The sequence below is a fragment of the Struthio camelus genome, chromosome 3 (assembly GCF_040807025.1).
Source record: "Struthio camelus isolate bStrCam1 chromosome 3, bStrCam1.hap1, whole genome shotgun sequence".
NCBI classification, from domain to species: Eukaryota; Metazoa; Chordata; class Aves; order Struthioniformes; family Struthionidae; genus Struthio; species Struthio camelus.
In genome coordinates, this window is record NC_090944.1 from 133,991,993 (window position 1) to 134,005,254 (window position 13,262).

At 41.4% G+C, this 13,262-nt stretch overlaps 1 protein-coding gene across 2 annotated transcripts in view; it reads right to left on the reverse strand.

The window, feature by feature from the left end:
* The window catches only part of PCSK2 (proprotein convertase subtilisin/kexin type 2), a 143,477-nt gene that overhangs the window by 90,642 nt on the left and 39,573 nt on the right, over nucleotides 1-13,262 (reverse strand). For both annotated transcript variants that reach the window (XM_068940402.1, XM_068940401.1), the window contains one exon: nucleotides 6,354-6,458. In XM_068940402.1, coding sequence (XP_068796503.1) covers nucleotides 6,354-6,458 — 105 coding nt within the window. The remainder of the gene's footprint in view (nucleotides 1-6,353; nucleotides 6,459-13,262) is intronic.

Below are 13,262 nucleotides of genomic sequence, written 5' to 3' on the forward strand. Positions count from 1 at the left end.
TAACTGGTATCAGCCAGGAAGCTGAGACATCAAGATGTGGGGCAAGGAGCAGGAATGGAGATGGCAAATACACTCATTTTAATAAAAATAACTCTAAGATGTATTTATGGCTATGTTCCAGGGACAGAATTGCCTGCCACCAATACCAGAGGGCTGGAGGAACAGGTTACAGCTCCATCAGCAATTATGGAGATCTAACCTTACCTTTGACAAAAGCCACCCACAGACCAATGGCTCCCAACCCTTACAGCACCAGGACCCTTCACTTTACGCTCGCTGGGGCAGGCTTATGGTCCTCCTGATCTTGTCAGGAACGTTTTGACTTTTGCAAAGGGAAAGATCTGTGTTGGCATCTACGGGAGTGAGATAAAAAAACTTTAACCCATCTCAAACCCTTCATTAATGCCCTCAGAAGGGGTGTTGAAAGTCAGCTTCCTCTATACTCCCATTGCTAAGGGGTGCTGCTTGTTAAGCAGCAGTGGCTCTTCCCAAGCTGCCAGCCCTTTTTCTCCTTGTCTCCATGCAACAGGCAACTGGTGGAGAAGCAAGGGACCTGGGGGCTCCCATGTATCCCAGCACAGCAAAAGCTGGTGGGTAGAAGAGGAGCGTGAAAGTTAAAAGGCTCTGAGATGATGACAGAGTTGACTGATGAAGACTGATGAAGCTGGTGAAGGTAAAGACCAGGGCAGCAAATAGGGTTGCTGTCAACGCATCTGAGGCAATGGTCCAGCAAAATGGGGGCTGGAAACCACAAGCCAGTGGTTAAGCCATACTTAAGGGAGCATGGAAGGGATCAGAGTTGAGGAAGAATATGGAAGAAATTTTGATTTATTTAATTAAAAGCTCAGATTCTTTGAAACTACAGTCTCCTTTTCTTCCCTGGCCTCAGGGTAGAAACAGGTCAGCAGTATTGTTAACCTTGTGTGGGTAGAGACTACATCTCAAAGGTGCTATCCATCTGTCCTCCTCGGACTACTGTACTTGCAAGGGTATCACTTGAGTTTCCCATTCTAATCCCTTTCAGAAAACATGGCAATTGCCATCGCTGGGATGTTTATTTCCAAAGTCATCATCTAAGCGCCAAACTCACTCTCAGTGGAAGATTTTCATTTCATCTTCCCCCCTCCACACACATTTATATCTATTCCCCCAACACCAACACAGATGCACTTGCATATAGATATCAGTAATGGGACTCAGCTCTTCTCTGTATATTAAAGCCTCTTTCTTGAGTGGGATTAATCTTGGCAGCTGTCTGACAGGAGAGACTGTGTGGGAGGAAAATGGTTTTTATCTAAAACTTGAAAGAAAGCAAAATAATCTTTGAGAGAACAAACTGAGTTTCAACTCCTGCTCCTTCAATGGAAGATTATTTGCCAACAGAAAATAGCCAACAACAGGAAAAATACAGAAGTATTGCTCTAAAAGGTAACATAAGGATTGTGTATTTTTCTTTTTTCTTTTTTTTCTTTTTTTTTGTGTGTGTCCACTTTTCAAAACACTTGCCAATAATATAGCCAAGTCCCTCTACAGGAGACCAAAATCTAAGTCAGTTTTAAAAAGTAAAGTTTGCATGAAGGAATTCTCATTGTTTTCCTTTAGGTATGGAGGAGCCAGAACAGTGTCTGCTTCCCATCCTGGCTCTGCTGTACTTTAAAAGGCAGGAACCTTAACAAACAATACAGCATGAAATATCTCCATCTTTCTGATTTACTATTCCAGAGCAACAACACTGGTGAAAATCACACAACTAAAAATAAAGGTTTGCTCTAACAGAAGCTGTACTCCCCAAAATGTTTCACTTGCAAAACATCATCTAGCTCTAACCTTGCGTTGGGAGCTGCACTCAGGAGCAGTGTACATTGATGTCAGTGTGGACAAGCTGTTTCCAGTCCCTCCAGTGCCCGCTGTGCTTCTCTAAGTCCTCCCTCAGCTCTTGGAGCATCTCCATGCCCAGATTATACAACCCTTTTTCTGACTCTGGCCTCTTGTTCCAGCCTGGCCTGCTCAGCCTCTCCTCCTCACCCTCATACCAATGTCCAGTCCCATTCTGTCCTGGCTCCTCCTCGGCTTTATGTCACCCCTGGCCCTTCTGCCCTGCTGTCACCCTGCTGTTTCCACAGCCCACGTCCTCCTCTACCTCCCAGTGCCCACAACTCATTGTGAGGACAAACTCTCTGCTTGCAGCTCCAGGGCAAAGAACAGCAGCTACTTTAAGTGAAGTTTCCCAAAATAAACCTAAGGCTGACTTTTCGTTTTGAGAAGTTTCAGCTGGAACAACAGATAAAAGCAGATGAAAACAGAATTTCTCATGGAGAGGGCTGCATTACCATACAGAAGATGTAGTTTCCACCATCACTGATATATCACGCACAAATACAGGCTGCAAAACACCAGACCATTATTTTAAAAGTAAAAAATAATAATTAAGTAAAAAATCCAAAATAAACTAACTGAAATTCAAGACATACAAAAGATGAACCCATAACAACTTTTCAGACAAGTTGACACTAAACTCATCTTACCTAAACAATTTTTTACAATGATCCAACCATCTTCCACAAGTAAGTTACACCTGCAGAATCAATACGGTTTGCTCTTCCACTTATTTCTTGTCCCAGAGGTTTAAGAGAAGTTGCCTTATTTGTTCCTAGGAAGCACAAACACTGTCCTACAAGCTCTCCCACTAGCAGCCTAGGAAAGTGGCTCCCTCCTTCCCAGTTAGTGCACTGGGACTCCATTGACATTAACCAAAACTGAACGAGCATGTTCATTCAACTGACTGCACTTTTGAGACGTCCTCTGCAAATGAAGCCATGGACCTCATCCACCATGTGGGTTAAGAATCATACTACATTGCAAACTCCAGATTCCAGCTAGAATTTTTAAAGAGATAAGATACGTGCAAGAGAGAAAAACAAAAATCTTACCGCTATGTCTTATCTCCTTAAAACTTCTAGCTTTAACAGTCAGAAGAGTTAAAGGGATTTTTTTTGGTCCAAAAACTATTTTGCCCCAAAGGTACATAGAGAAGAACATCAAAACACAAATGCAACTAGAAATTACAGAAATTTGCTTCTGTGGGAGAAGAGCGGTTTCTGAGCAGCCCTCTCCTGGAAGTTTTTCTGTACCTCACAGAATGAAATATAAATAACTAAATATTCTCCATTTGAAGCAGTTCAACTCACTGCGGTACTTGCCATTCTGACAGTGAGGACCCCTGAGAGTACTGTGCTGACAGCAAAAGCCACAGTGCTTCACACACCTGCACTTTTGTCTTAAAACAGCTCAGAAGCACAACACTTTATATGATGCCATTACGTATGCCTTCACCTGCTGCCAATATTGCTTCAGGCTTCAGCAGTATGAACATAACTGATGTCAAATTAATCATATTTGAGGCTGTTCCTCCGAATGAAGATTCAGTTCTTGCTGGATCTCTAGGAAGGCATCTTAATAATGTTCCATCCCCGCTCTCTTGGCAGAGATGACTTTTAGCACACAACCACTGCATATGTTTAGCATATCTCAAAAATCATTTTGATAAAAACATACAGTAAATTCTGCATAGTGAAGCCTTTCCAAACCTTTTAAAAGGCATGCAGAGCATGAAGATGATGCAGTAACCTGTTTGCCTAGTGCTCTGCCGTCTATCTCCCACAACTCCTGAAAAACTGACATGGTTCCTCAAGGGACTTACTTGATTAAAGAACATTAATTAATTGAGTGAACATCTGTGCTGTTTTTCAACTAATAATTAAAATCGGCTAGGAATCGTAATCTCTTTTAAAGAGAAAAGTATACAGAATAACTGCAGCCTGCTTTCTCACAAAATTTGGGTAGGACTAAGCAACTACAATGTTTACCATAGTCGTTCCTCAGAGATTTCTAAGGCCCTGTGGTGGAAGCAGTCAGTTTGCTTCCTGGATAGGCTGACAACAGTAACATTTTGTTCTTGGCTTCATGTGTTAACATATTAACCATGACAGCGCTGACATCTGTTGCTAAGTAAAAATGAGTGTAAATGGTCTAGAAAGATGCCATTAAATTTAGAAATTATTTGTGGAGTTTGAAATTAAGTACTGTCAACACAATTCATGTTTCTCCTTATAAACAACAATGACTGGAATTTTAATGGCTTCTCCAAACTGAGCACTTAAAACAAAGAAGGGAAATAAAAAGTGATGATTTTAATTGTTTTCAAAATGTATTGCAAGAAGCAACTGATCTATCTGATACCATAGAAGCTGAAAGACTATCTGGTAGGACAGAGCAGCTAGGAGGGCTAGATGAGAAAATGTCCTGTCACGTTTGGAACTGAAATGCTGCTTCCATCCTAAGAGCCATAAAGCCCGTAAAGGCAGTATACACCCAGGGTCATCCTTTCCCTCACATGGGGGATATTCCTTGTTATTTAAACACAAGACTTCATTCACTGAGGTCAAGCCAGCCAGGGAGCCACGCCATTGGTACACATCATCAGGAAGAAGTGGAGATTAACAGCAAAAATAAGACTTCATTGCACGTGAAAGAAGCCAACGAAGAGTCTAGAGACCACAAATTAAGATGACTACAAAAGAGAGCATCTGTGAAAGAGAAGGCAGATTAATTTAAGCTGCCCATAATAGCTCTTTGTCACAGTTAGCGTTAAGTCTAGAGGTAGCCAGTGCAAGAGCCAATATGGAATTAGCACTGGAGTGCTCAGCTACGAGGTCACACTGAGAACCTGAGGGCTCAGAAAAACTTGTAAATTTTTCAGAGGTTTACAGAAATATTTGTTAGCAGTACAGAGGCACTCATTACAATGACTGCATTCAGTCACTGGTTTGCAAACTACTTGCTTAACTGTATGCTTTTTCTGAAATGGTTTTTAATAAGATTGGATGGTTCAGGGAAATGCAAGACCTCTCTTGGGACATTTTCTTAGTATCCACTCATTGTAGATGGTTTCTGAAAGGTGTCGCTTTCTGATACTCACCTGGCAAACAAAAAACAAAGGAAGGTTGGGAATTTCTACTCAAGGCGGGTTGAATAGGTCTCTTCTTCATAGCACCTTACCTCTAAGTAGTATCAGTTTTAAAAAGGGGGGCCAGGAGGAGGTAGCTTCAACCACTGAAAGATATACGGCCAGGCTGAACGACTTCACCAGGACACCTGCAACAGCCCCAGGAAACTTGCCCTCACTAAGCTCTCACCATCCCAGGATTAAGTGATTGGGGCAGGCAACACCTGGGAGCTGTGTGATTCACTCATGTGGCGCCCAGCCACTGGAGAGACTGGCCATGCTGGAGCAACTGGTCATGCATCCCAGCAGACCTGGGCCCAGAACCACTTGAAACTTCTTCAAAAGTAGGGAAATTAAGCTGGGAATTCATTAGCCCTTGCTTCCTATGGTGTCACAACAACAGTTTCAATCTTGTTTAGCCTATATTTCCTTCCTGCTCATTTTTTCATAGGTATTCCAATAGCTTATAATATCTGATACTAAAACTCTGGCTGGAATAAAATTGTTCCCCTCTCTTCTTCCTCACCAGTACAGAGAGTTTAAAGTCTGTTGAAGGATTAACAAATAATCCATTTGCTCTCATGATATCATTCCCCAAGCTTATCTACTTTCATTGGGCAATAAATACACTTTTTGTGCAGTCTGGCTCCACTCCAGCCCAGTGTTATTCTGCAATAGCTCTGAAGAAAAGCAGAATTTGCCAGGGCCGGTTCATAGCCTTCTGCAGAAAGGGCCTTTCCCTACTGTCTGAAGGGTGTATGCTTCTGAAAAGTGAACACACCATTTGCAGACTGAGCCTCTAAAAGGAAAACTGAAGTTTGACTTGGCAGGCAACTGCTTCTGCTCATGCCTGTGTTTAAGAAGGGAGACTGGGTGGCTGTGTCAGCCGGGAGCGCTTCAGGCCTCGTCCCCAACACACATCCTCATAGCATCCAGGGCATGCACCATTACCTGAGAAGAAGTCCCAGTGCGACAGCGACAAAAAAGTCATGCCACTAGGTACTCCAGACTGGAAGATCCAGGTGACAGCAGAACAGGGGGACTCTGGGGCATACCCCTGACAGCCCTGTCCCACACTGTGGAGAGAGCTACAGAGCACAGGGACATGTTCTGCAGACTATGGCATCACTTAGCATTATCAGGGGGCGGCTAAATCTCGGACAGCGTAAGAGTATTTGTTGCAGTAAAATCAGAAGAAAGCTGAGGCTGTTTGGTGGTATGCACATACAGCAGTCACTAAACTTAAACATCACGTAGCAATAACCACAGATTGATCATCATCTTGATCATATAAAACAGCCTGTGCTATAAAAAACATGACAGATGCAAATAATGGTGAAACACTTACCCTGGAATCCTTTTCCAGATGAAGTTTGTGTTGAAGACTGCGTCTTCTCCTGGCCTTAGCAATGCCATTGTGATAAAAGAAGTACCCAGAATCTAGAAAAGGGAGCTGAGGAAGAGGGAAAGAGAATAAAACATGAAGCTCTTGGTTACTAAGAAAGATGACATGGAAAACTTTTAGCTGTGCAGTGTCAGGAGTCTATGACAACACTTGCAGACTTACTCCACGTTGCCCAAAACACTCTTCAGAATATGACTTCTACCTTACTTTTGAAAAATGTGCCCAGTAGCGTTCCAGTTATTTGCTACAGGTTTACAATGTGTTACTTCACTTGTAAACACTTGGTACTATTTCAACATTATGCTTAAGGTCAACAGTGCCAATATTTCTGTAGGGTTTCCCAAATTGCAGCAGGATTATTTTCTACTTCCTGAAAAAGCCAGAAGAAAAGAATAAAATGAACTGCAAATGACTTAAAACTACCACAAACCATCCTTCAGCAATACGGCATTACACAAATGCTTTTCCGAGCCACCATAATGCACAAGAGATGATGCCATAAGCAGTAAGGCAGAAAGCAGAGCAATTTCTACTCTCTGAAAAATATGGTATTTGGAATTTCTTTTAAACATCAAAAAACGAAATATGAAAAATATTAAGAAAACAGACAAGCCCATAGCATAAGAATAGTAGGAGTCTTGTACCAATTTACTAAGACATTTAGACATTTAGGTAGCAAGTAAACACCTCCCAAGGGCTTTCCAGCACCACCTAAGGCAGGTGCCAGGGAGGGAGGATGCACTTCCTTTATTAAATGTGTCTCTCTCTGCTGGGGCTGCAGAGAGTGACTCGATGGCTAGCGGACACTTAACTTTGAGCAGGCTAAAAGACATTGTGCTCTGTGAGAACAGCATACTACTTCCAGCACTCAATGAGAAAGCTCCATTTGCATTTCAAATTCCACAACTTCTTCCTCATTCTGGCTTAACAGGGAGATTCCAGTTGATTGCTTAAATCTAATCAAGTAACTGTGCACTTTTAAGCTAAGGTCGTCCTTGTAGAAGTTGAAAGAAATGAGCGCTTCTTGAGAAGTTTATGTTAATGTTGTGATATTTGAATAGCAACATTTAGACTAGCTTGCACATAAAATGATTACTTAAAGGAGATATTCCAAAACAGCCATGAGGGTACTGCTCCTCTCTTTTTATGTCTATTCTAAAATCATCATGATGGTTATACTTCATGACAATGTAAACCTCATAGCAGGACCTCAAAATTCTAGACCGAAAAACTGCGAGAGAAGTCTAGTTTGAACATTAACTATAAAAACCTGGGATGAATAATGGTAGCAGAATATTGTTGTCCATGAATATAATACCTTCTATTCCTATATATCAGTATATACAGATCACAAATATAATTGCCCTTCTAAGAAATTATCTCCTATTTCATTAAATCTATCATTACATCTGGTGCTGTTCTGCAAATATATTTTGGCACATGGAATTGTGTGGTAATGGAAATTTCACTTGCACAGCGAATTTTGAAAGCTTAGAATTTGGTCATATGCCAAAAATGAATAAGTTTTTTTCTGCAAAGTCTTTTTTATTTTGTTAATTGAAAAATTCAATTTCAATAAAATCAAAGCATTGAATTTTTACTTTTTAAAACTTCACTGTGTATGATACAAAATACATTAATGCAAGGTAACTGTTAAAAAATATCAAAACATTCTGTTCTGATACAAGACTTCCTTTTAAGTATATCTAAAAGGTTAAGGAGATTTAATCGAAATCACTGTGGTCCCTTAGCGCTGATTAGTGGGGTTGTCTGGAGAGCTCTTCTGGGTACATTATCTGAATACTTTGCATCAGATCCATATACATGTAAAAAACTCAGAAGCTGAACCAGAAGACGACATGAGACTACAAAAAGCTAATGGCAGTGGCCACAGAAGTCTCCCACACTTTACATCTACCCTCAGAGCCACTGCTCTTAAGGCCAAAAATCTTTTTTTATATCATTTTCTAAAAATTAGATTATGCTTTATCTTTAAAAAAGTCTATAGATGACACCTTTATCAGATAGGTAACAAGGAATTTCCATAATCTAGAGTTTATCACTAGGTCTGGCTTTGCAGGAAATGGCCCCTTCCCCCATACAGGATATATATCACTTTACGCCGCAAAAATATGCGGGAAAAACCTAAGCAACCAGCCCAGCTACAGCTTGAAATACCTGTAACCATACTAGCCATAACAATCCATTGCAAGCCTGTGGTTGAATTTCCCCTCTAATTTGCCCAGTCAAATCAGGCTATTTTCTTTCTTTTTATTTCGGTATCAGCCATTCAAGTCATTTCTAGTCAAATATTGATTTTGATGTTCTTCCATTATGGAAGACTCCCAGCAATTTTGAAGACATCTGGAAATACATAACGTGTACTTACTGTTCATTTTCTGTGCATGGTTAGTTTCTAGTGCCAATTGGAATGAAGAAACATATTGTGCAGCAAACTTTTAGTAAGCAAGCATCAGTGTGTGTTCAAGTCCAACCATAAGCAAAAGCAATTACAGCTAGTCCAGCAAGGAAGAAGAACAGACTCATGGACAGAAATCACGAATAAGCTTTCTTCTCGTAACTCAGACTAATATCAGCCTTTCCACAGATTTCCCAATAATCTTTGAGGAACTCAGATGTTTTACAGCTTGTAAAGTTTTTGCACCCCCTCAATGCAGTCTTTGGAGGATAGGCTGGAGAGGGGGCTAAGTGAGGAGATCACCTCACCGTATGACATGATCAGTCACCACGAATTGTGAATAATAGCAGAAATGAAGCAAGAGTCTAAACTCTTCAGTTAATCCTTAAAATTAGGTGAGGTGCACAAAGGAGAAGTCAGACACCAAAGAAAAGGCCTAAAACATCATATGCTTTGATGAGGATTTTGTAATGAAATCTGAGAACACCCCAAGCAACCACTGAAGTGCGAAGTGCTCCGTTTCTGATGAACTCCCGTTACTGATTCCGTAACTCCCGTGCAGCAAGCAGACCTCAGGACCCATGGAGCTAACAACAGCATTTGCATTCCCTCTACTAGCTTCTCTGGGAGGCCTACTCTGATTTGGAGCTCTGCACAGCAAAGTAAACACTGCATGTCGCGAGGTGAAATGAAAACAAAAGGATTCACGTACAAGACAAATCCCAAAGATTCGCCAGCAGTAGCTACTCCATAATACCCTCATGGCAAAGCTGGAACTGTATTTAAATACACTTCCTAGTGCAGCAGCAGGCTCTGCGCATAACACGGGGCAACAAGACACACAGCTTTGTGGCTCAGATTCTTTGTGTAAGAGAGGAATGAAGCTTCCTGCCCTCAAAGAAAAATTGGCAATTATATAAGATAACTAATTACTTGAAAGCATTTGAATATAAAGTAAGGAGGACTATTTAGACTTAGAAAAGGGTCTGCTCTTGCCTTGAGGTACAAATATGGCACAATGCAATGTATCAAAGTGGGACGGCCTGAGGATCTCAGGAACTATCAGCACTTCCTTACTTGCAATGCTTTTATAAAATTGCTGGTAAAAAAAATATACAAGTGAAAACAGAATCACAAATAAAACACAGCAAGGGGAGCAAAATCCTTACACATCCACCCCTCTTCTCCCAGACAGGCAGAATTTTCTTCAGCTTTGCAAACTCCTTGGGATTTTTAACAATACTATCTAATGCAAAGATGAAACCATGTTTAACTTTCTTCCTGAAAAGGATGCACACCTGAAAATAACTTTTAAAAATTCAATGTTCAAGTCGATGGAGGAAAGAAAAACTCCTTAAATGGAAGAGGCTTATCTAGTAGGCGAAATGGCTAGGATGTACCATTCAGTAAGGAAGGAAGCAGGAATGCTTCACATTTCACACTGTTTTAGCATGTCTGTGACTCTGAGATATCTTGGTTTTTCTTAGGCTATTAATCCAACACAGAAGTCCAGGAGCAATAATTATTGAAATGAAAATAAGTAAGTTATTCATGGTTCCCAGCCTTCCTGCACTCTCCTCCTCACATCTGGCAATCTTTTGACACTTCTTACATTTGGTGACAGAGTTGATGATTTGCTTCTGAGGTTCCCTGTTCCCTGAGCAAGAAAAGAGAGGAGAGAATTTACTCTGTGCTGCCATAAATGCAACCCATGGAAAAAGGACTGTAAATGGGCAGCTACAATTCTTTCTTGCCATACATTACTTCTGGACAGTCAGTCCTGTTGTCCTGGACAACTACTCCTGATGCCAGCTCAGGAGCTGCCCTGTTACACAGCGTTGAAAGGGATGAGGGGAAAAAAAGGCGCAGTCCACTCCTGAGCCCCCAAATGCTGATCTGCTCCAAGAAGGGAAATGCAGACATAAGGTAGCCCATTCCTCACTAATCTAGGACAGGGCAGCAAACACAGGGTTCCCCTGGAGCCGATCACCCCCACCCCATTTTGTCCACCCCATTTTGTCCACTTGACAGAGAAAGTCCATACTCAGTCTTCACTTGAACAATACACACACTGATGTCAGGTGTGGTTTTGCTTGCTTAAAAAGACATCAAGATCAGCTGCACAGTGGTGCAAGGGCTAAAAAAAAAGGAGCCACAAAAAGACTAAATTCAGACCATGTTCCGTATCCTACAGCGGTAGCACTGAGGCCACCACGGGCAGAGCTAACACTGACAACAGAAATGCAAAAGCATCAGTGTGATCTGACCAAAAGATCGTACCTGTAGCAAATATAATAGGAAGTAGCAATAATTGCTAAAAAAAAAAAAAAAAAAGTCATCTAATAAAGCTGCCAGGGGGATCAGCATTTTGCCCGGGAGAATCAGTGAGAGTCCAGTCCAGCATTCACAGCTTGTCACTACTTTTAAGATGTGGCTGAGGTAGATACAATACAAAAACAAAGAGGAGCCTTCATTCCCAGACTTATTCAAATAACATTAAATTTTTGTGATTCGTGCCAGGGCTCTATCCGTTCTCCATACATCTCACAAGCAAATTACGGTGCACATTGAAAACTTAAGAACAGATCAGATAAACCTCTCCTATTTTCATGGGATCGATCTCTCCATTATCTCTGCATACAGCCCTTCCCACCGCATCATATAACACGGCCTCCCCACAGTGCATTCACTTCTCCCTGATATTGTATTACTCCAGAAAAAGCTCACTTGAACCTATGGTTAGGATGCTTCTCCCAAGTTACCAGTGGAGACAACAGCCTGTAACAGCTTTCTTTCAAGCAAAATAATTTTAAAATACAACTAAAGGGTGATTTATTGCAGTTACCCCAGGGTCACATTCTCTGATCTTCACTGGAATCAGCAAAAATCGTGCAGATAGGGAATGAGATTCACAGAAAGTCCTTATCCAGCCAGGCTGATGAAGACCTTTCTCAGGACTCTTTGTCTGCCTTAGCGTGAGTGCGTGAATACGTGACCAGGCGGGTGGGGGTTCAAGCAAAGTCCAGTGCTAAAGAAATCCTTTGTCTGCTCTGAGGAACGACAAAGAGCAACCAATACAAAAGCTACATAGCACCAAGCATCTCTTCTCCCCAGAGCCCAAGCAGAACTTCTGACTTTTAAAAGGGTCCATAAATCTCCACAGACAGGTGAGCTCGCTCATCCCATTACTGCTCAGTAATTATAGCAACAGAAAATACGATCTAAAGCTGGCAAGAGCAGATGTGTTCAGGGCCTCCACAGGCCCTACTTCTTCAGTTGCATTACAGCTGAAGCACAGCAAAGTGCCTCACAGCAGAAATTAGAAACCTTTTAGAAACCTTTTCATCCCAGTTTCACCAAATGCACTGAGGATGCTTATAAATATTCAATATGAATTTTTAAACTCTCTTTCTCTCATGTTCCTTCACCTCAATTAGCATTAGAAATCATTTTACATTTAAATACATTGATGGGAGCCAAGTCTGAAGTCAAAGGCACTCACTACAGAGATGAGGGCCATGTAAGAATACAGGCAGCTCCAAACGCAGGCAGCCCGAGGCACAGAAATAACACAGAACAAAGCACGAACACGAAAGGATTAATTCAAATGTTGGGGAAGAAATGCAAAATAGCACAGAGGACTAAAGCCATGCCAGAGCTTGCCTGACATGAAATCCAGCCCAGTGCGTCCCCAAGGCCCCAGGCAAGGATTTCAAGCTTTCCCATTAGTTTGCTATAATTACTCAGAAGACTCAGTAAGGATCTCAGATGGAGCTAGGGATCCACCCAAACTCCAGCCTTGAAGACTGCAGCAATAAGACCCAGGTCTCAAAGTTATGAATCTTCCTAGGCCCTTTCACATTGTACCTACCTACCGTACCTTCACATCTGCTATTTAGCTGCCTCCATCAAAGTATTAATGAGGCCTAATTTTGCTTATCTTGGCAAATCTGACAGGTGGATGTGCTAGCCATAGCTTCAACGCTCCCAAAACGTTAAGCTCCTATTAAAATAAACATAATAGAAAAGATGATTCCCGTGATATCAACTGATTAACATATAGTACAACTTTTTTCCTACAGAATAACTGAGAAATGGTTGGCATAGTTACTTACATATGTTTTCCGTTTTGTTTCATATGCATCCAACCACCCCTCATGTGAAACAGCTACAGGCACTAATAAGAAAAGATTGTGACTACTTGGTTTAGAGATCATTGATCTGTTCTTCCTTTTTTCCAGAAATCAATGGAAATACTGCAATACACATGGTAACAGGGATATCTGCTATTGTTATTTAGGATATTGGTTATCCTGTGAGAACATAGCGACCTTGCTTAAAATTATATTAAGTGTTCCTCAAGCCAACAGAAATATTCCTGTAGTCTCCAATGGTTTCTGAAAAGTCCCCCACCACCTCACTCTGCCTTGTGA